Source organism: Phocoena phocoena, chromosome 6 (genome assembly GCF_963924675.1).
Source record: "Phocoena phocoena chromosome 6, mPhoPho1.1, whole genome shotgun sequence".
Lineage (NCBI taxonomy): Eukaryota > Metazoa > Chordata > Mammalia > Artiodactyla > Phocoenidae > Phocoena > Phocoena phocoena.
The window spans coordinates 104850472-104874916 of NC_089224.1; the positions used below are offsets into that span (position 1 = coordinate 104850472).

Consider the following 24445-nt stretch of genomic DNA (forward strand, 5'->3'; position numbering starts at 1 on the left):
CTAACTCCCTAAGGCCTTGATTTTCTCAATATCTGAGGTAGCATCCATTAGCAGAGAAGACTCAATGCTGACCATGCTGCTTTTTTTTTTTTTTAATGTTTTTTCTTTCAGGAGTGTTTTTTTTTTTTTAATTTTAATTTTATTTATTTTTGGCTGCATTGGGTCTTCGTTGCTGCACGCGGGCTTTCTCTAGTTGCAGTGCACAGGCTTCTCGTTGCAGTGGCTTCTCTTGTTGCAGAGCTCAGGCTCTAGGAGCGCGGTCTTCAGTAGTTGTGGCACACGGGCTCAGTAGTTGTGGCTCACGGGCTCTAGAGCGCAGGCTCAGTAGTTGTGGTGTGTGGGCTTAGTTGCTCAGCAGCATGTGGGATCTTCCCAGACCAGGGCTCGAACCCATGTCCCCTGCACTGGCAGGTGGATTCTTAACCACTGTGCCACCAGGGAAGCCCCCATGCTGCTTTCTTTGGATTAGGAGTTAATTCCTTGGGGAAACACCAAGTTTTAGGCAAAGGAGCCCTAGGCTGGGGGACTAATACTCTGCGTCATAGTGGGTAGTATCTTATACCAGAAATGGAGATACTCCCAAACCAAGGAGGCAAAGGCTTAGTGGGGAAATAGTTTATAAAAGCTGGGGTCAGGCCCAGCATCCACTCTTCTAGGTGTTCCAGACAGGCCTCTGATGCAGCTGAGTCACAGAGAGATGCTTAGCCTCAGAGTTGCTTCCTGGTGACTTGTTCAGATCAGGGTACTACAGCCCCATGCTAGGCAAGAAGCCCCTATCTGGGTAGGGTCCAGAACTCCTGGGAATGTACTACTGCTGTCTGGGTCCTATTGCTTTCTGTGTTGACTGTGAAGGCTTCGCAAGGGCTTGGCTTCCTGGCCAGGCAGGACATTTTCTCTTCCCTTGGGGAAAGCCTGGCTCCTGTTGGGGCCAGAGGCACCTGTACTTCTCAAGCACCAGGGGGAGCCACAGCAGCAGCTACTTGCAATCCAGAGCCCTGACCCTCTGGGTCCCAGTTTGCTAGTTTGAACTACCATGTTTCTCTCTGCTCCTGGCCCAATGGCTTTTACAACTTTATTAATACGTTCTCAGATTGGCTGATAGACACATTTACATTTAATAACCACTATAATAACCATACCTATTATTCTACCATTTGTTGAGTGTTTGCTACTTGCCAGGCCCTTTGTTAAATATTTTACGTACATCATTTCATTGGATACTTCCAATAAATCCACAAAAAAGGATACTATAATCCTCTTTGTACACTTGTGGAAACAAAGGCTCAGAGAGGTTATTTACTGTGCCCTTATTGTATTCTTACATTTTACCCTCCTGATAATCTGTGAGAAAAGTAATATCACCTTCATGTTAGGGAAGAGGAAGCAGAAGAGATGCCTTCTCCAAAGTTTTAAGTGAATAAAACAAATTAGTGGTGGTGGGGACAAGGTTTAAACCCAAGTTTTCTCATTCCAAGTCTGTTGCTTTCTCAGCACTACACGGTCCATTCCCTGTCTTGTTCTTAACTGGCAACTGGGAAAGGCTACCACATGCTACCACAGGGGATACCTCAGGAGGTCTGTGTTCCCAGAGCAACTCAGCTCAGGGCCCAACCCAGAGTGAGTGTCGGACTCGCTGCAGTGCACAGAACTGCCCCTCCGCTGCCTCCATGATGCTGAGACCTGCAGGAAGCAGTATGCCTGTGAGTGAAGATCACTCCTCATCACAGTACTTTGTCAGCTACTTCTGTTCTTGCGAGGGAAAAGGTCTTTACTAAAAATGCCCATCAGTATCTGTTTGGAAGGGTGGGGAAGAGATGGGATGGGGTAGGGCTTAAAAAAGGAGGATGCAGCAGTGTCAGCATCTGTCTGGTGGCCGAGCAGCATAGCAAGTAAAGATAACACTCTCTCCCCTCATCAGTAACCTCTTGCCGCAAGCGCTCACTCTGGCTCTGCAGAACCTGCAGGTGTGTGGCTACCAGCCAGACCCCTAGACAGCAATGCTAAACCTATTCCCAGTTGAGTCTTGACCTGAGGGACACAAAGGAACTCCCACATGCCTGGCCTGAGTATATGACCCAGATCTGCCCTCTCTCTTGGGGAGAGCACATACCCTCTTTCCCAAGCTTCCTAGGATAGGCAACCAGCATGGACCCCTGGCAGCCAGCCCAGCAGCCCCCACTCAATCTCCACAGCCTGACTGCAAAGATTTCCTCCACACCCCGCATCCCGCCCCTTGATAAACAAATTGTTCTCTGTTCCATGGGCCTGCTTTCTCCTGCAGCCGTGCCTCCTCCACATCTGCCCACTCCACAGTTCTAACGCCCCTGTATTCCCTGTCTACAAATTATCAACATTCAAAGTCTGAAAGTTGGACAAACACACCCATTCTTCTTCTAGGTTACCATTACACAAGCATGTTAGGACAAGGAAAACATTCCTGCCAGGATCCCCCAAACCACTGGACCATTCAGTCAGCAATTGAAGCTGACACTGTGTAAGTTATGTCCCATTAAGGGGGCTGAAAGGCCCAGTCGTCTCTTTTTCACTCATCTAAATGCACCTACTCCCAGAAGCAGTCATCAGCCACATCCTTAGAGGAACTGCCATCTTAGCACCCACATATAGACTCCAAGGTGAAAAGTAAGACTGCAGCTCCAGGACATATTCCAGAAAGTCAAACTTTTGAGAAGGCTGAAAAATTTAGTAATGGTAAAGAATCTGGGCTTTAGAGCACAACAGATCTAGATGATAATCTCAACTCCATCTCTTTTAGCTTTAGAGCCTTGAGTTTTCACCTCTCTGAACCTCATGCTCCTTCCTCATGTGTGGAACAGGGTTAATATTAGTACAGTCTCTTAGGGAAGTGGTGAGGACTAAACAAATGTTTGCAAAGCACTTAAGATGCAATTTGGCACAATAAACAGTCTATAATTGTTAGCTACTATCATTATTAACAGCAGCAGCAGCATCACTCGTGTTATCACAGCAAAAAGAAAAGACTGTGTTTCCTGAACCTTACAGCTAGGGTCTTAGCAGGGAAGCTGTGAGGCAACTTTCCAGAGATCTGGCAGAAATGGAGCTAGTGTTCACGAGATAGAAGTGTCCATTAAAGCCCATCTAGTGCAAGGCATCTTCTCCTAAGAGTGAAGGAGTCTTGATTAGGGCCAGGAGCAGTCACTGGCTGGTGCTACAATCTGCTTTAAATCAAATTCACCCGGCTCACTGTCTGATAACAGCCTGATTAAGGAAAATGGGCACCATAAATTTGATTCAATATTTGAGAAGAGAAAAGGAGGTGGTCATGTATCATCTGGGAAAAGTCTTTCATGACAGCAGGAACTCGCTTGCACTCAACAGTTGTGAAAAAGTAAAGGCATTTTGTGGGAGTGGGAGGAATGCCAGAGTAGGCAAGGTAGGGAAGAGCTGTGGCCAATTACAGACTCCATGCTCTCCACAGTCTGGGGACTGCCTTACAGTGATGAACCTGATTCCAAAGGTTCTCGTACTTCCATTTCCTCTGGCCTCCTGGGCAGTTCCACATGCATCTCAGACTCAACAGACCCCAAGTCAAACTCAGAGCGGCTCATCTCTCAACCTGTTCTTCCCAGGCTCCATTATCTTCGCTAAGAGAATTGGTGTCCACCTGCCTGGCAGTATCCCCAACTTTTCCACTCACTGAGGTCCCACTGACTTTACCTCCTTGTCATCTCTTAACTGTGTGCTGCCCTCTCTATTCCCATCGTCACTGCTGCCTTGTCCAGGACTTGTATATTTTTACCTGGGCTATGGAACAGCTTCCTACACAGCCACTGTCTTCTAGCCTTGTCTATGCAATCCATCCTGAACTTTATAGCCACAGGGATCTTTCCAAAATGCAACTTGACATGTAATTGCTCTACTTAAAAATGTCCCATGACTTAATACTATTCACACAATAAAATCCGAGTTTTTTTGATTAGCATTTGAGCACCTTCATGACTCGTCTTTCCTGTACCTTTCTCTCCTGTCATTTCTCCCCTAATTTCTCTGCCTCTCAGATATATCCTCTCTATACCCTAATCCACAGGATTGCTTTTTGTTATCTGCACAAACCAACCACCCAGAATCTCTAACTTCTAGGACTCTGTGTTATTCCCTGCCTGCCTCTTATTCTCTATATCTACCTAGAAAAATGCCACTTCCAAGATGCAGCTCAAATGTCTTTTCCTCTTTGGCAACCATTCCCTGATTATGCAAGTAGAGGTACTCACTCCTTAGTCTATGCTTTCACAGTCCCTCATATGCCCCTCAATCTCCACTAATATCACCCTGAACTGTAGATTCTATCTGCTTCTATTTGCCCCCGCCAATCCCCTAAACCAAGAATACGGGCTCTCATCTCAGAAACCATGTCTGTATTATCTGTTATCCCAACACCCCTCCTCCAGGCACACATAACAGGTGCTCAATAAATGGGCATGTTCAACTAACATGTTGAAGTTTAACTTGTGTTTTTCCATTGAAGGATTCCACAGTGGAGTGAGAGTCCTAACAACGAATCTACTTCTTATCCTCAGAACCCACTTGCAAGCTCAGCTGCAACATGTGTTCCAGAGTTAGCACTGTTCAACACAACTTTCTGTGACGATGGAAATATATATACATCTGCAACTGTCCAATACAGTAGCCACTAGCCACATGTGGCTCCTGAGCACTTGAAATGTGGCTACTGTAAACGAGGAACTGAATTTTTCATTTTAAGTAACTTAAAGAGCCACCTGAGGCTAGCAGCTACTATACTTGATAGTGCAACTCTAGGTTCTCCTTGGTAAGGACCCTTCCTAGAAAATAAAACTTCCCTCACTAGTTCAGCTGCTACTGGTCCCTGCCTTGCTCTCGGGGCTCAAGGGATTGGAAACAGTGGGATGGGGTGTCTTTCATGAAGCTTAAAGCCACGGAGAACCCTGCATGGCCAGTGATCCTTGCCCACCTGCAGAGGGCATGGGGAAACTCACCATTCTATAGAGAGGGGAGCCCACAGGCTGACTTTGTAGGCAGCCTCAGGCTGCACTGGTGGATTCCAGGCAAATAGGGAGGCCGGGCTCACTGCTGCAAACCCTGACAATATTAGAGCAGGCTGACTGCTATCCAAACACTCAGTCAGCCCAGAGATACAGAGCAGGAGACAGGAATTTGATGGAAACAATGAATTAGAGGCTCAAGACAAGGGGTTAGGTTATCTGCAAAATCAGATAGCTCTGTTTAAGGACAAAATGTCATCTGGGTTAAAAACTCTGTCATCTATAGATTACCATCAAGCCTGTAAGCATCATTAATAAGGAAATAATAGAAAACCAGAGGGAGAAAGTATCCAGACTCCTCCCTCCCTCAGCTGTGCAAAGGGCCCTTGAAGGTGTTAGAGCTTCGTTCCCAGCCTAAGTCTCAACTTATCTTTACGCCATGGTGATTAAGTGGCAGAGGGAGATGCACCTCAGTCCTGTGTAGAGAAGTTTGGGGGCTGGTACTCTACCATCTCCAGCTTTCTTCGATGGAGGAACCTTTTCTTCCCTCTCTCTTGGTGCTCTGGAATCCCATGACTTCCATTATTTTAAACTAATAAAGGTGAACTATTGAAAGGACTTTTAAATGCGATTTAAACTTTATGTTTCACATGGATAAATCAGTAAGTCAGAAAAATTGTATAAAGAGATCATTTTTCCTGATTTTGGGGTATTACCATATGCTCCAGGTCTCCAAAGTGAGTGAGGAAAAGACCTGCTCTAGGCAGGGAGGTTAGAAGGATCCTAGCTGGCTGCGATGAAACTTTATGCCAGAAAACATCGAGGAGGAGAGTTTAGTATTTCAGTCCCATTCTCCTATCTCACTGCATCTGAGATACAGTGAAAGAGCCTAGACTTTCAGTTGGGCAGGCATAGGTTCAAATCCAGGCTCTGGGTTCAAATCCAAAACCCTCAAGGGTAGGCCCCTCTGAACTTCAGTTTTCTCATCTATAAAATGGGCATAACAACACCTACAGTGCTGGAGACTGTGACAAAGAAAGATAATAATGTAAAATACTAAGCCCAGTGCTTGGCACACAGTAGGTACCACAATAACTCCTGAGTCTTTTTCTTGGATTGTAAACTACAGCTCAGAGCCCCTCGCCTTGTAGGAAATGTTCTTTCCAGATACATTATCTTATCTCAGTAATCTAGATGTGACCAAAATAACAGCTTAGCACTTGCTAAGCTTGCTGCACATTATCATTTTATTCCTCATAACTACCTTGCTGGGGAGATACTGTCATTACCCCACTTTATAAATTCAGAACCTGAGGATCAGAGACTTGACCAAAGTTACAAAGCTAGTCAGCAGCAGAGTGAAGATTCAAGTCCAGCCACGTGTGGCTTTAATGCCCATCCTCTGGAGTGTCAGGCAGCCCTGCCTTGCAGAGATGACAATGGTTTGGTTGCCTGAGACTTTCTCCCCAGCCAGCAGCTCTCACCTATGTAGTTCTTCATCAGAGGGTGAGTACTTGGCGGTGACATCAGCCAGCTCCCCGAAGATCTGCTTGCTGTAAACAGTGAGGGAGGACAGCAGGATTAATTCCTGCCACGTAGAGCTCAGGAGGCACGTGTAATCCTTGATTGAGAGCTCGCAGAAGAAAGGCAGTTTCTTGATCCAGGCAATCTGCCTAAAAAGCAGCTCGTCAGCCAGGCGGCAAAGCAGGGCAAATAGCTCTGCTTGAGTCACAGCATATCTGGGGGGGGGGGGGGTAGGAACAGGAGAAATTTACTTCTAGTGGCCAGAATGGTGAGGATGGGGGCAAAGGGAGAGAGTACTCCTAAGGGCACAAAGGGTCTCTGGCAGTGGGCTCCTTGCCCTTGACCAAGCATCTCCAGCTCCATTCAATTCAGTTTAATGATAAAGGGACAGGACTGGGGCCAGCAGTAAGCTCAGGGCTGGAGGAGCAGATTTGATAAGAAAAGGTTGCAAAGGGGAAAGGAGGCTTAGAAATTTGTGCAATTATCAGGGAGTATGACTTTTAATGCTCCATGTGTTAGAAGAAAATTCTGTCACTTTTGCACCAGTTTTGGAAATGAGAGCTCCATTAGGGTGAATCTGGTGCCTACTCAATACGGGGATTGGCACAAAAATGAGCCTTGGGGCGAGGTGGCTGAAAGAGAAGAGAACAGGTTCAGAAGCTTTTCTTGCTCTCATTGCACCCCCTGGTGGTGCGAGTTCAGGAAAGTAAGCTACTGCGGGATGGAAGGAGCAGGGCATTTCTCATCTCTGGGCTGGAGGGAACAGGGTCCCAGTTTTCTTTCTCTCAAGGCCCCTGTCATGACTCTTCCCCACACCCCCACATCAGATTTATAAAGGTTTTGGTGGTGGCCTTCTTGTGGCAGACATCTGAATTTCCTCTTCTGAAATTGGAAGCTAGCTTAAGAAATCTCAGGATACCTTTTGGAGCAGAGGGGGCAGTCTAAGCTTAACAACACTCAAACAGCCTAGGCTCCAGGCTAAAGGAATCATGAGCACAGCAATGGGTGGGCTGAATTATTATCTACTCAGGCAGAGCTGACAGGATTGAAAGAGTATTCCTTCCACCCACTCAGGCCTGCACACAGAGCACACGGCCCTAGGCTACTGATGAGTATGTTGACTACAGATACAGACAGGTCACAACCAGTTAGTGCCTTGAGTGCCCTGTTAAGAAGACTAAACTTAATGTATGATTATTCCCAGAATTACAGCTCATCTCTGGCACAGAAGCACTCAGACCCATTCCAGAGACTGGCATACCTCGGCCCAACTAGAAACAAAAGTCCTTTAATCCCAACTCCATAGGGATTGATAAATAGCCCCCACTCTATGAGAAAAGGTGCTCAAGAGAAAAATGAGGGACCACTAACTTCAACGATAAGCAAAGATTTGTCCTCTGATGCTCGAGTCATTGCTTATTATCCCCCAACTCATTCCAAAGCCTGAGGTACAGCAGCCAGGGATGAAGATGGGTGTGGGGTAGGGACCACTTTGAAGCTACAGGGCTAAATAGACCAAGGCTCACTCACCCATCTTCAATCAACATGGGCGTGCCCAATGGCTCCAGGTCCTCGGCTGACACCAGCTGATGAATCAGACTATATGACTGGGGATCCAGGCTGCGAGCTTGTGGGGGCAGAAGTGGAGAGTGGGCAGAATAGCTAAAAAGGTGCGGTATATATTGATAGTGTGGAGGCACAGACATCCCCATGTATTGATCCCTGAATGCCATGAATCCATTTAGTTCCACAGACCTACTGGAGAGAAAAGTCTCATGTCAAGCAGAAACATTGCAGGTCTACTGCCTACTCAAAGGAAGTGAGCTAGGAGGTGGCTCAGGTGTTCTCTGGCCATGCACTCTGTCTTCATTAAGCTAAGGACATAATCAATGGTTACATGCATGTCTTCCCTACTAGATGGGGTCTCTGTGCAAATGTGCATATGTGTGGCTCACCTCTGGACACCCAGAACTTGGCAGAGCTGTACTGAAAAACACTGGTTAAATGGCCTCTCTGTACAGGTGCCACATTTGGAGAGTTTCACAGAATATTCATAGACTATGATGACAAAGGTGAGTGTTTGTATTTTATACTGCTAGGACAACTAAGTCAGAAACAGGCTAAGTGCCTTGCCAGGCCACAAAACAAATCCAGCACCTAGCAAAGAACCTGGCATGTGGCAACAACTCCCTAAACATTCAAAGGAAGGAACAAACTAAGGAACAAACGAATGAATGAAAGTTACAATGAAATATCAAGAGAAAGGAATATTCTTATCTTCCCCACCTTTCTTGGAGAAATCTAACAGTCAACTAGTTTTACCTAGATGACCCCTCCTGTAACAGGGGCTGGCAAACTATGGTCCATGGCCTGTTTTGGTAAATGAAGTTTTATTAGAACACAGCCACTCATTCATTTACATATTGTCTCTGGCTGCTTCCACACTACAATGGCAGAACTGAGTAGTTGAGACCTAGACTGTGTGGATTGCAAACCCTAAAATATTTACTATCTGGCCTTTATAAAAAATGTTTCTCAACCCCTGTCCTAAAATAAAGATTTCTGGAGAAAGAAAATCTTCCTTGGTAGTTGATGGCTGTATTTTACACCTAACAACTAACTTAAGATATCATTCTAGAACCAAGAGTCTTCAAACTGGTATTTCATGACACCAGCAAATCTGACTAACTTGAAAAGTTTTCACTGTTTCCTAAAATTTATAATGTGAAAATCTTCACTCTTGCTGAGGCAGAGAAATGATAACTTAATTCGATATTGTCAATGTGGTTTTTTTTTAAATGATAAAGTAAGTGAGAGAAAAGAGCTACAATTAAAATGTTATTCTGTTAGGTGAAGAATGTATGGGCACGGATAGTGGCTATAGCACTTTATCAATCTGCGGAAGAGACTGCTGACATTTTCAAGGTCTTTTGCTAAAAAATGGGCTGTAAAATGCTGCTTTGCATCATCGTCACCCCAACCCCAAAAGACTGAGGAAGCAAGAGTACAATGGCTGAGACGGACTGGCAGGAATACCCAGCCCAGCTCAGAGGCTGCTTGTGGGTCCATTTTTTGGGTGATCCCTAGATGATGCTGGGTTTGCCTTGAAGCTCACCTGGAGGACAGTGTGGAGCCTGGTGAGGGCTGGTTGCTCTCTGATGCCCTGTTCCCAGGGGAACTGTGGTCGCTGTCACCATGGTTGCTCCAGTGAGTGGCCTCTTCCTCAAATTCCTGCCCAGACATAATCCTTTCGATCTCTTCCTCCGATATCTTTGACAAGGAATTGATATATGTTAGACTGGGTGTTCCTTCTTTAGGACTGAGAACTTATTTAAACGTCATGGGGCTTCTTAGAACTCTAGAGAGAAAGCCAAATTCCCTCCCCTCCACCCACATACTCCAGGTCTCTCTCTCACTAATCTTAGGACAGCTTGGTTGCCTGCCTGCCAGCACTATGGCTCACCATGGCATTCCTTTTGTCCATTTACCCTCCTCCCAGCCACAAAGCCTCTAGGTTCCTCAACACTCCTCTTTGTCCTTAGTCTATTCTTTCCTGCTGCTGAAACACCACTCTTCAATAACAAACTCCTACTTGCCATTTAAGACCCAATTCAAATGTCACCTTCTTTTTGAATCCTTCTATTACTAAGTGCAGACAGAATTTTAGGTCCTTCTTCTATCCACTCATAATTCTGTGTATTCTGAGAGAGGCAGAATACCATAACGGTTAAGAGTTTGAATTTTACACTCAAATCACCTTTGTTCTAATCCAGGTTCTGCCACTTTCTAGTTGTACAATCTTGGGCAAGTCATACAACTATTTAAACCTAAGTTCCTTCACCTGTATAGTGGAGAGAATAATAGTATATCTATCACATAGGACTGTTTTGAGGATTAAATTAATATATTATCACATGTTTAGAAAAGGGCCTAGCACATAACAACTATTATGGAAGGCTGACAATGATATCCTGATTATTATTGTTATTTTTATAGCACCTATGGTAATGTATCATAAAAATATCCTCTGTAAGACCTTAGGCTGTGACAGGATCTAGAAAAAAGCAGTACTCAAATAAATGCATGTTGGATAAATGAATAAATGTCCACTTACTAAGTACTGACTATATACCTTTGCATGAGATTTCTTAGTAAGAAAGACATTTCTAAGCCTACTGAAAAAAGAAGAAACTGTAGCTCAGACAAGCAAATTGACTTGCCCATGTCTGAGCAGGAGTTTGAGGAAGAGGCCAAAGTAGCCAAGTATTCAGTCCAATGCTCTAGCTACTATGCCATATAGGGAGTGGACACACACTTCTTCTCTAAAGTGTTTAATCCAGAGTTGAGGCCAAGCTGGCTAAAGTCAGCACACAGAATGAGAGTGAGTGCTGAGGAAAAAGAGCCAGATGAATTTTTGTTTCTTGTTCCTATGGAAAACCTGGGAGGATATTTTCTCCCAAGTCTGTCTGACACAAACCTACATACTTCTTTGCCTGTGAGGGAACCTTGAGCTGCTCCAATCATAGATATAAATAGGCATTTAGAACTGGAAGTTAGCCAACACAGAGGACTTTGAGGGAAAACGAGAAATGTTTAACTGGTGTTCAAGTTGAGTGATTGGTTTTAAATAGTTTGGGTTGCATATTGAATTAGAGGGTTTGTCTTTTTTTATTCAGTCACATGTAGCAAAAAAACCCAAATCTTTTCTCTTAGAGGTCCTAAGAACACTGAAATCATTGTTTACATTTTATAAGACACAAGAAGACAAATGGTGCCATCAAATTACAAGCCATCTACTGAGGCCCCGAATGTGCAGCCTCAGTGACGGTGGTGAGAGCAAAACCAGAACGTCGAGGTCATGGAAGTACTTGAGCTTGGTAAAAAGGGCCAGTTATGGTAAAATCAAGCTTATTCCAGCTGGAAGTCAAAGTTGGACTGTACTTGTCTCTCCCTGAGGGTCTCATGGGACACTAAGCAATCATTAAGGCATTGAACAGGGGATGGAACTTGTTGGGAGTGCTTGAATCTGGGTGTAAATCTCATCTGTCATTTCCTAGCTGGGTACTTACTGTTGGGCAAGTCACTCAAGTTCTCTGAGCCTTAGCTCCCTCATTGGTAAAATGGAGATAATACCACTTCCCTCATAGCTCATGATTCCCTCTCTGGGTGCTGGAGCAAAGAAGCATACAGGTTTGAGTCAGACAGACTTGGGAGGTTAATCTAAGATAAAGTTATTAAGTGAAGGTGCACAATAGGTGCTCAATAAATGGAAATTCTATCACTTCTTTTTTTTTTTTAAAGATGTTGGGGTAGGAGTTTATTTATTTATTTTTGCTGTGTTGGGTCTTCATTTATGTGCGAGGGCTTTCTCTAGTTGTGGCAAGTGGGGACCACTCTTCATCGCGGTGCGCAGGCCTCTCACTATCGCAGCCTCTCTTGTTGCGGAGCACAGGCTCCAGACGTGCAGGCTCAGCAGTTGTGGCTCATGGGCCTAGTCGCTCTGCGGCATGTGGGATCCTCCCAAACCAGGGCTCGAACCCGCGTCCTCTGCATTAGCAGGCAAACTCTCAACCACTGTGCCACCAGGGAAGCCCACTTCTTATTTTTAATTAAACACGGTTAAGAACTTGGAGATAACAGCTCTCTCTTCCTAACACACCACCTAGAAACAGTAAAAGACTAAAAGGAAAATTTTTTGCCCAGTATCAACAACCCAAAAGCAATGACAGATGAAATAGGTTTTTCTGAGCATCAGCCTCCTCAATTCTGGAGAGAACATAGAGTCTGGAGATGTAAATGACTGAGGATCCCTTGGCATGGTGAGAGAGCCACAGAGGGTACTCAAAAAACATTAGGTAATAGTGAGGAAGGTTTTTCATTGAAGAAATGCTTAAGAATTCTCCCCAATGGATAAACTTTCTATTGTATCTAAGTATAAAAAGAATAAATACAAATAAGGCCATATATGAAAAGCCCATAGCTAACATCATACTCAGTGGTGAAAAACGGAAAGCTTTTCCTCTAAGATCAGGATCAAGACAAGGATGCCCACTCTTACCACATCTATTCAAGATAGCACTAGAAGTCCTCACCAGAGCAATAGGCAAGAAAAAGAAACAAAAGGCATCTAAATCAAAAAGAAATAAAACTATCTCTGTTCACAGAAGACATATGATCTTATATGTAGATAACTTAAAGATGTCACCAAAAAACTATTAGAACTAATATAAGAATTCAGCAAAGCTGCAGGATACAAAGTCAACATAGAAAATCAGTTGCATTTTTATATACTAATAATGAATTATCTGAAGAGAAAATTAAGAAAACAATCTCATTTACAATAGTATCAAAAAGAATAAAATAGGGGCTTCCCTGGTGGCGCAGTGGTTGAGGGTCCGCCTGCTGATGCAGGGGACATGGGTTCGTGCCCCGGTCCGGGAAGATCCCACATGCTGCGGAGCGGCTAGGCCCGTGAGCCATGGCCGCTGAGCCTGTGCGTCTGGAGCCTGTGCTCCGCAACGGGAGAGGCCACAGCAGTGAGAGGTCCGCGTACCACGAAAAAAAAAAAAAAGAATAAAATACTTAGGAAAAAACTAAGGAGGTGAAAGGCTTGTACACTGCTGAAAGAAATTAAAGACATAAATAAATGGAAAGACATCCTGTGTTCATAGATTAAAAGACTTAATATTGTTAAAAAGTCCATACTATCCAAAGTGTTCTACAGATTCAATGTAATCCCTATCAAAATTCCAATGGCATTTTTTTGCTGAAAAAAACAATCCTAAAATTCATATGAAACCACAAAGAACCCCAAATAGCCAAAACAATCCTGAGAAAGAACAACAAAACTAGAGGCCTTGCACTTCCTGATTTCAAAACATATTACAAAGCTAAAGTAATCAAAACAGTAACGTACTGGCACAGGACAGACATACAGAGCCCCCAAATAAACCCAGACTTATGGTCAAAAGATCTTTGACAAAGATGCCAAGACTACACAATGGGAAAAGGAGAGTATCTTCAACAAGTGGTGTTGGGGGTTTCCCTGGTGGCGCAGTGGTTGAGAGTCTGCCTGCCGATGCAGGGGACACGGGTTCGTGCCCCGGTCCGGGAAGATTCCACATGCCGCGGAGCGGCTGGGCCCGTAAGCCATGGCCTCTGAGCCTGCACGTCCGGAGCCTGTGCTCCACAATGGGAGAGGCCACAACAGTGAGAGGCCCGTGTACGGCAGAAAAAAACAAAAAAAAACAAGTGGTGTTGGGAAAATCGGATATCCATATGCAAAAGAATAAAATTAGAGTTTTACCTTATGCCATATGCAAAAAGCAACTCAGTGGATTAAAGACTTAAACATAAGACCCAAAACAGTACAACTCCTAAAAGAAAACACAGAGAAAAAACTTCTTGACATTGGCCTTGGCAATAATTTTTCTTTTTTTAATTGGAGCATAGTTGAGTTACAATATTGTGTTAGTTTCAGGTGTATAGCATAGTGATTCAGTATTTTTACAGATTCTATTCCATTACAGGTTATTACAAGATAATGGGTATAATTCCCTGTGCTATACAGTATTATCCTGTTGTTTATCTATTTTTTTTTTTTTTTTTTGCGGTATGTGGGCCTCTCCCTGTTGTGGCCTCTCCCATTGCGGAGTACAGGCTCCGGACACGCAGGCTCAGCGGCCATGGCTCACGGGCCCAGCCGCTCCGCGGCATGTGGGATCTTCCCGAACCGGGGCACGAACCCGTGTCCCCTGTATCGGCAGGCAGACTCTCAACCACTGCGCCACCAGGGAAGCCCGCTTATCTATTTTATATATAGTAGTTTGTATCTGTTAATCCCATACCCCTAATTTGTCAATGACTTCTTGAATATGACATCAAAGCAAAAATAGAAATATAGGATTACATCAAACTAAAAGACTTCTGCAAAGCAAAGAATCGACAAAGCGAACAGGAGACTTCCAGAAAATTTTTGCAAACTATGTATCTGATAAAGGGTTAATATTCAAAATATATAAGGAATTCCTACAACTCAACAGCCAATTAACTAATTAATCAGCCTGATTAAAAAAAGCAAATACTAGGGACTTCCCTGGTGACACAGTGGTTAAGAATCTGCCTGCCAATGCAGGGGATACAAGTTTGAGCCCTGGTCCAGGAAGATCCCACATGCCGCAGAGCAACTAAGCCCATGTGCCACAACTACTGAGACTGCACTCTAGAGTCTGTGAGCCACAACTACTGAGCCCACGTGCCACAACTACTGAAGTCCGCCCGCCTAGAGCCCGTGCTCTGCTACAAGAGAAGCCACCTCAATGAGGAGCCTGCGCACCACAACAAAGAGTAGGCCCCACTTGCCGCAACTAGAGAAAGCCCACGTGCAGCAACGAAAACCCAACACAGCCAAAAATAAATAAATAAATTTTTTTTTAAAGTAGCAAATACTTGAATAGACATTTCTCCAAAGAAGACATACAAATACCCAACAGGCATATGATAAGATGCTCAACGTCACTAATCATCAGGGAAATGGAAATCAAAGCCATAATGAGAAATCACCTCATGCCTATTAGGATAGCCAGTATCAAACAAGCAAGCAAGGAAGCAAGCAAGCAAGCAGACAAACAAACAAAAAGCTCCAGAAAATAAGAAGTGCTGGAGAGGATGGGGAAAACTGGAACCCTGCGCACTTGGGTGAGAATATATAAATAAAATGTTGTGGCGACTATGGAAAACAGTATGGAGGTTTCTCAAAAACTTAAAAACAGAATTATCATATGACACAGTAATCCCACTCGGTATTTATCCAAAAGAGTTGAAATCAGGATCTTGAAGAGATACCTGCACTCTCATGTTCCCAGCAGCCAAGGCCATGTTCACTTTAGCCAAGAGGTAGAAACAACCTAAAATGTCCATCAATGGATGAATAGATAAACAAAATGTGCTATATTCTATTTACAAAAGCCAGGAAATGGAAGCAACCTAAATGTCCATCCACACAGGAATGGACAAAGAAGGTGTGGTACATACTACTCATGGAATATTACTCAGCCATAAAAAAGGAATGAAATAAAGCCATTTGCAGCAACATGGACGGACCTAGAGATTGTCATACTGAGTGAAGTAAGACAAATAAAATATCATATGGTATCACTTATATGCAGAATCTTAAAAAATGGTACAAATGAACGTATTTACAAAACAGAAATAAAGTCACAGATGTAGAAAACAAACTTATGGTTACTGGGGGGAATGGGGGGGATAAATTGGGAGATTAGGATTGAGATATAGACACTACTATATATAAAACAGATAACTAAAAAGGACCTACTCTACAGCACTGGGAACTCTACTCAATACTCTGTAATGACCTATATGGGGAAAGAATCTAAAAAAGAGTGGATATATGTATATGTATAACTGATTCACTTTGCTGCATAGCAGAAACTAACACAACATCATAAAGTCAACTACCAATAAACTACCCCAATAAAAATTAAAAACAAATTCCCCAATAAAAATTAAAAACAAAAAACACAAAGCAAAAACAAACAAAAAACGTGCTATATACATACAGTGGAATATTACTCAGCCTTAAAAAAGAAGGAATCCTGTCATATGCTGCAACATGGATGAACCTTGAGGACATTATGCTAAGCAAAATAAGGTAGTCACAGACGGACAAGTCCTGCATGATTCCACTTATATGAGGTATCAAAAGTTGTCAAACTCTTAGAAGCAGAAAGTAGAATGGTGGTTGCCAGGAACTGGGGGGAGGACGAAATGAGGAGTTGCTGTTCAATAGGTATAAAGTTTCAGTGGTAAGATTAAGAAGTTCTAGAGATCTGCTGTACGGAATGTGCGTATAGTTGACACTACTGTACTGTATACTTAACAATTTGTTAAGGAGGTATATTTCCTGTTACATGTTTTTTACCACACAAAAAAGAGCAGCTATGAATGGAGACCGAAATAAATTAATTTGCAAGAGACACATATGACTTGAATAAATGAATAAAAATGTTTGATTTAAAAAAGAGAATGAATGCAGCACACACCCCACACCTGAGTGCATATGTGTACCAAGCTCATGTGACAGAAAACCCTCCCATACATCATCAGCGTATGTCTCAAGCCAACTCTGAATTCCTGTCTTTCTCTCACTCCCTCATATTCAATTGGATAAATCCTATCAATTTTACCTATTAAACATTTCTTGAATCTATTCCCTCTCCTCAATCTGCACTACCACTGTCCAACTTCAAAACCACACTGTCTATATCTCTCGCCTGGACTTCTGTAAAACCCTTTTAACTGCTTTTTCTCTGCTACCAGTTTCACTGACCCTTACCCAGCTCCTCATAAACAATTTACATGGCTAGAACGATCTTTCCAAAATGCAAATTTGACCATATCCCTCTTTCTACTTAAAACCTTTTAGTAGTTGCCTCTTGGTCTACCCCCATAATTCTTGAATCATGGTCCCTGCCCACTAGGGTACTGAAGGATTCACTTCATGGGTCGTAAGCAGATCCAATTCTCTATCATGATGAAGTTCTTCTGCTGGCCAAGTAAGAACAAGCGATGCAGGCTGGCCCCGCAAAGGCTTTACTAAAGGAGCTATAATCAAAGTTAGTTGAAGGCCACTTTTTAGAGAACTGATTCCAAACTCAAGGAATCTGCCTTATCTCCTGCCACTTCACAACATGTGCCCAGTGCTCTAGCCTGAGTGAATGAACTCCTTGCCATCCCTTGAAGATTCCTTTTACAGTCTATTCTGTCTAGCAGGAATAAAAGATGTTTGGGTTTCCACCCCTTCTCAACATAGCTAATTCTTCCTTTTCCTTGAAGACTCAGTTCAAACTTTATCTTCTCCAGGAAGCCTTTCCTGAGTGTCTTCAGTCCTCAACCATGGCTCTGGTCCAAACAGAAAAGAAGCCCCTTCTTTCTGTACTCCCTGGGCAACCTCTGTTATCACCCACTGTATTATGATGTCCGTTTACATATCTGTCTTTCCCACTACACTGAATTTACAGTACAGGGGGCCTGGTACAGAGTAAGTAATACTGAGTAAATGTTTGTGGAACTGAATGGGTATTACCTTCCCTACTTTACAAACAGGCAATCAATGAACTTTCTGCTGAAATATCTTTTTTTTTTTTTTTTTTTTTTTTTTTTGCAGTACGCGGGCCTCTCACTGCTGTGGCCTCTCCCACTGCGGAGCACAGGCTCCGGACGCGCAGGCTCAGCGGCCATGGCTCACGGGCCCAGCCGCTCCGCGGCACGTGGGATCTTCCCAGACCGGGGCACGAACCCGCGTCCCCTGCATCGGCAGGCAGACTCCCAACCACTGCGCCACCAGGGAAGCCCTGAAATATCTTTAGTGACACTGAACAGCAAAGTAGTCTTGCTGATTTCTGCCAGACTAAGTAACTACAACCTTAAGTGACTGACATAAAAAGTCCTCTGGGAAACTCCCTGGTGGTCCAGTGGTTAGGATTCCGCACTCTCACTGCGGAGGGCCTGGGTTCAACTCCCGGTCAAGGAACTAAGATCCCATAAGCCGCGTGGCGTGGCCAAAAAAAAAAAAAATCCTCTGGATGCTTTAGAACCAGAATTGGATTCATCTTCTATAAAAATCCTTAGGAAGAGTTGAGGCATCACAAGTGGAGCTTTAACCATTATCTTATATATTTAACATTTTCAAAGCACTTTCATATCCAGGCTCTAAAAGCAGTTTCACAGGAATGAAAGTAAAGATGGCTCCCCCTAGCAGCAGATAAGAGGATCAAGGTGAGCAGCTACAGGAGCAACTGGAGGCCTGAGCTTCCGGGGTAGATCACAAAGAGTAAGACCTAGAACTCACCTGGACTGGCCCAATGCTCTTATTCCGGCCTCCAGGCATGCCATCTTCTCTGATTGCTGGAAGGAAACATAAGTTAAGACAGTAAGAAGCATGCCCACAGAAGTCTAGGCACGAAAAGAGAACTTATTTGGCCAAAAGCATAAAGTAGTAATTGGTGAAGCTAAGATTAAAACACCGATCTTTCTGGACCCAAAGCACATATTCTTTCCATCATTCCAGGTTAGCTCATAAGCAGCAGATACTCTGGGGCCCCCAAAGCACTGGATACACACTACACACACTGTATACATTCAATATGCTCAACAAAGATGACAGCCTTATTAATAGTCCTACAGTTACAAATAACCCACCAAGATAATGCATTTGAAGGCCTTGATAAATTCAAGGGGGCAGGGGGGGGGGAGATAAAAAGAATACTCCCATTTTTAAATAAAATATTTTTTATTTCTAGTTTAGGTTTGAGACTAATTTGCAGGATGAGGAAAACAGGTTTTTTGTTTTTTAATTACTCAGAATTTTGACCTCATTGGCTCTTTTCTACAAAGGCAGTCAGTAGAGTTCCCTTGCAGTTGATTTCCCACTCATGTAATTCAACAAAAAGAAGCTATTTAGCATTTCCTAACTATAAAAAGCAGACTTTAAATAGTACCAGCCTCATTAAGAATAACAACTACTAACACTATTACCATCATTGTTTACAGAGTACTTAATACGGGGGCACAGACAAGGAACCCCTGATTTGCAATTACAGAAGGGTTCTGGTGTCTGGCAAAGCTTTCTGGAAAATATAACTTCTGAACCGAGTCTTAAAGGATAAATATGATTTATGCAGGCAGGAAAAGGGTGCTCCAGGTTGAGTGGGCAGCATACAGAAAAGCTTCAAGTTGAAAGTAAGCGTGTGTGTGTGTGTGTGTGTGTGTGTGTGTGTGTGAGAGAGAGAGAGAGAGAGAGAGGGAGAGAGAGGGAGAGAGAGGGAGAGAGAGGGAGAGAGAGGGAGAGAGAGGGAGAGAGGGAGAGAAGGAGAGAGGGAGAGAGGGAGAGAGGGAGAGAGGGAGAGAGGGAGAGAGGGAGAGAGGGAGAGAGGAGTAGCAAGAGATAAGGCTGAAGAGGCCAACTGGGGCCAGATCATAGAGAGCCTTGGATGCCAGGCTAAGAGTATGGACTTTAGCAGAGGAGCCTGAGGATAAGATGGAATGCAGGGGAGGATGTGGTCATGTTGGCATATTTGAAAAATCTTTGTGATGGCAACTGTGGAAGGTGGCTTGGAGAGGGTAATATTAACAGAGAAGTAATGGCATCATGTGAGAGCAAGCTTTGCTATAATACACCTGGCTCCAAAAAAAATTAACATGCACAATCTGTAAAGTCGTTAGGGCAGGGCTGGTTGCCTCAAAAGCTAAGGGCTCGGGCTTCCCTGGTGGCGTAGTGGTTGAGAGTCCGCCTGCCGATGCAGGGGACATGGGTTCGTGCCCCGGTCCGGGAGGATCCCACATGCTGCGGAGCGGCTGGGCCCGTGAGCCATGGCCGCTGAGCCTGTGCTCCGCAGCGGGAGAGGCCACAGCAGTGAGAGGCCCGTGTACTGCAAAAAAAAAAAAAAAAAAGCTAAGGGCTCTAACAGTTACCTGTGGCAACTGAAAGGCTGACAGTAAGTTCATTTTCCTTAAAGCAGCCATTATTCTTAGTCTTAGAAGATCACACACTCAGAATTATACAAGCTTGAGTCTAAATCCAGTTTCTGCCAGGTCTGTGTAATTACGGACAAGTTTTTTTCATCTCTCTGAACTTCAGTTTACTTAAGAATAAAGAGGGCTATTGGAACCTGTCTTATGGGGTATTGTGAGGATAATATATAATTTAGCTAAAGCACCAAGCATAGGGCCTGGTATATGAAGTAGTAGTACAAGGCTGCTGTGAATTTGGGTCAAGAAACATAGACAGCTAGATATATATTATCTAGATGCACACTGGTTGTTGTCTAGAAGCTCTCTTTCAACCTTATTTCAAGTTCTAAACATCCTTAAAATTCCTCCTCTGCTGATCCAGGGTCAATGACAGTCTTCAGATACTCATATTTCCAATACTGATATCTCACACGTCTTTGCTTCAGCTCACAGGTACAGAACAAAGATCTGTCACTGGCAGATAGAACACTGAATATTTCTCACTTGATACTCCACTCTCAGTGTCTTGGAGGTGAGGAAGGAACTCAACTTGCTTTCCTTTTTGTTTAAAGGGCCACAAATCTTAAAGATTTACATCTTGCCAATTTCACCTTCTGATATTTAAAAACTCGTGCTGTCCCTCAACCCCACCTGGAGTAAGAAACTCCTATACGTGTTAGATAGTATCATCGGTAAAATTAACCCATGAGGAAAGTATTAGTATTATCACTCCCACTGAACAGATGACTCTAATGCTCAGAAAAATGAAGTATTTTGCTTAGGGTGATAGAAACTAAATAACAGAACCAGACTATCAGATTAAGACCAACCTTCTTTCCACCACTACAATTTCCTGAAGTGTGTGTGCATCCCATTGGAGAAACTAATTTTAGGTGGTGCTTAAACTCTTAATTATACATTTATCCTAATGTGCATTAAAAATACTGATTTGTCATTCACTGAAGTGATAAAAATTCCATTTGAAAATTAACTTTGATTTTTTCAAAAATATAATTTAAAGAAGAACATAAACAACTGGTTTAATCAGAGATGGTAACATCTGTTAAGACGGCATGATACTGCCTGAGGTGTGGGCAGCAATACCACATGTCACAGTGCCTCTGTTAAGAACCTGGATCATATTTTAAAACTTATATTCAGATACATGAGATTGCATTTGATCCTCACAACAACCTTAAAAAGTATATACATTATTATTATCCTATGCAGTTTAGACACGAGGAAACGAAAGCTCAAAGAGGAAAAGTGACTTGCTCAAGGTTATTCAGCAAAGAACTGACAGAGCTGGGATTTCAATTTAGGTTTTCTGATTCTAAAGTTGTGCTTGTTCCTTGATGCTACTCTGAGCTAAGAGCAAGTTTTTCAGCAGGGCTGAGAGTCTTCTGGTAGTGAAGTTATTAAAATAAAACAACAGAACAAAGGGCTTCTGGGTATAGGATCACAGCAACAGTTCTGTTGCACCTCTCATCTAAGCCTAAGAGAATGGCACCAGCTATGGTTCTTCTATCTACTCAGAAGAAGCACAAATACTTTTTCTGCTCTAGAACTCATGTACCTACTATTCCTCACTTGCTTAGGCCTGGGTAGCCAACCAAACCCAGAAACCAGAAAGGTAGAAAGACACAAAGCTAACTACATCAAAGCACTGTTCAAAATCCACTGGTGCTTCCCTGTGGTCTATGGGCTAATTAAATACAAGCTCCCTAGCTTGGCATTCAAGATCCTCTGTGATCTGGTTCTTATGGGACTCTCCATCCTCATCTTTAGCCAAAAATGTTACACTGTACCTACAGAGAACTATTTGTTAGTTCTTGAACATGCCATGCTGTTTTACAACACAGTTTTGCCTCTGCACGCGTTGCTGCCTCTATTGAGAAAGAAACTTCACAGTGGAAAAATCTAACACCACCACGTTACCCAAGTGACACCACCTTAACTAAGTGGCTCAACTTAAAATGACCAATAATGGGACAAACTTACACCATGTGCTCTAGATAGGATGCACTAAAAGGACACAACATTGCTTTTGTGGCATTCTTGCCAAAACTGCACAACCGCAACCTAATTGTGAGGAAAGTGACAAACCCAAATTGAGGGACGGTCTACAAAATAAATGATTTGTTTTCTTAAAAATTGACAATGTTATTAAAGACAAAAAAAGAATGAGGAACTACTTCAGATAAAAGGACATTAAAAAGACCTAAGAACTAAATATAATGTGTGATTTTGGATTGGCTCCTAGATTAGAAAATAGAAATTGCTACAAAGGACATTGGGATAACAAGTGAAATCTAAATACGGTCTGCAATTAATTAATAGTATTATGTCATGTTAAATTTCCTGATTTTGATAATAGTGCTGTGGTTATTTTAGAAGGAAAGGGGAATGAAATCTGTAACTTACTCCCAAATAGTTAAGAACACACACACGGAAGAAGAGAGAGGGACAGAAGCGGGAGCCATTTTTACAAAGCTCTAAGTTTGTAAGGAGCTTGAACTTCTATTCCTTCAAGATTCTGCTCAAATATTATCTCTTCTTGAGATTTCTCGGTGCTCCATTTTTATCCTGGTAAAGTGATACGGCAATGCCACAGGATCACTGTCTCAACAATGTCGTTCTGCAAACAGCAACCTCCTCCAAGCTTTCCTTAACCTTTTCACTTTTGAACTAGTTATCCAGCAAGTTATGAGACAACAAAGTTATGGGAATTTTAAGTATTTTCGCATAATTACTTAACTGATATGAATTCCCCATGTGGCTCAGTGTAGCTTCCTCTTGCCTCTGATGATTTTAACAATATTTCTCCCATCCCATTTCCTACCCTGCCCCCGCCACCATCACAGTCAATTCATCAAACCAGGAAGCATCCTACACTAATTGGGACACGAGAAAAGTAGGACTTGGTCATGGCCCATGAGAGGATCACTGTCTAATAATGGGGGCAGTGGGGGAAACAGACAAGTACACAGACAAAGAGCACAAGGTGATCAGCGTTATGCAGAGAGCAAAAAAGGGCGATGGAAGCACAAAAGGGTTATATGGTGGAGGGTGGTGTCAGAGAAGGCATCTTAGAGGATGTTACAAATAAAAGCTGAGTCTAGAATGAAAAGTATATATAGTCAGGTGAAGAAGAGGGGTAGAACATTCCAGGAAGATGAAACCAAATGTGCAAAGCCCCCAAAACATGAAATATCCCCGAGTTCTTGGAGAACTGGATTATGTGGGAAGAGCAGCAGAGGGAGAGGGAAGGGATGCCAGAGGTCTTGAGAATCATTCTGAGGAGCCCGCCTTTACCTAAAGACTGCAAGATGTGTGAGGAGGATGTGTTTCGGGGGTATTGGTGTAGTAGTGGGGATGGACAGAAAGGGCCCAGCCTCTACTCACCATACTTATTTAAATCTCCCTCATTGCTTTGCTAATTAATTTCCTTACCAGCCAAGTTCAAGGTCTGAAAAGATATCTATGTCCAGAGATGGGGGGGACATAGGCTGAGTGTAGGCTCACACATGACAGCTGTATTTTTTAACAGTTAATTTTTAAAATTTTGAGGTTAAGTTTAGATTTATAGAACAATTGCAAAAACAGTACAGAGAATTCCCGTATACTCTACACCCAGCTTCCCCTTCTGTTAACTAAGCTTACATAGCCATAGATCATTCATCAAAACTAGAAAATTAACTTTGGTAGAACACTATTCACCAAAGACTTTATTCAGATTTTCCCAGTTCTATTAATGTCCCTTTTCTGTTCCAGAATCCAATCCAGGATCTCACAATGCATGTAGCAGTTATGTTTCCATAGTCTCCTCCAATCTGTGACAGTTGCTTAGTCTTTCCTTATCTTTTGTGACCTTGGCACTTATGGAGAGTATTTTGTAGAATGCCAGTTATTTTGAAGAATATTGCTCAATTTGGGCTTGTATGTTTTCTCATGATGAGATTGGGGATAAATCTATCCATCCCTGTGTGTGTATATGTGCATATGTATATGTGTGCCCTTCTTAGTGATCATATCAGGGGGTACATGATGTCAATGTAAACACACTGATGTTCTCTTGATCCTTTGGCTAAAGTGATATCTGTCAGAATTCTCTACTGAAATGTACTATTTTTCTCTTTGTAATTACTAAATATTCTGAGACTATTCTAAATATTCTGTTTCTGTTCAAACCCATGCTCTCTTATTTTAGCATCCATCAGTGGATCTTGCCTATAGCAACTACTATGGTGTTCTAATGGTGATTTTCTATTTCCCTCATTTTTTCAACACTTACTAGAATTCCTCTGTAAGGAAGAATCATCATTCCTCTATTTATTCAGTTCATTTTATCAGTATGAACTCATGGATATTTAATTCTTTGGGTTATAAAC

General features: G+C 42.9%; 1 protein-coding gene and 1 non-coding gene across 5 annotated transcripts in view; one reads left to right on the top strand and one right to left on the bottom strand.

Annotated features, from left to right (window-relative positions):
* Positions 1-24445, bottom strand: part of NR6A1 (nuclear receptor subfamily 6 group A member 1) — a 204704-nt gene that overhangs the window by 7837 nt on the left and 172422 nt on the right. For 2 of the 4 annotated variants that reach the window (XM_065878578.1, XM_065878580.1), the window contains exons 4-7: positions 18394-18449; positions 9640-9794; positions 8055-8279; positions 6485-6739 (exon numbers count right to left, since the gene is read on the bottom strand). In XM_065878578.1, coding sequence (XP_065734650.1) covers positions 6485-6739; positions 8055-8279; positions 9640-9794; positions 18394-18449 — 691 coding nt within the window. Of the gene's footprint in view, positions 1-6484; positions 6740-8054; positions 8283-9639; positions 9795-18393; positions 18450-24445 lie in introns of all 4 variants that reach the window. The other 2 variants (XM_065878579.1, XM_065878577.1) reach the window with 1 other exon arrangement.
* Positions 18003-18075, top strand: TRNAE-CUC (transfer RNA glutamic acid (anticodon CUC)). Its single transcript has one exon. It is a non-coding gene; the product is annotated as a tRNA-Glu (tRNA).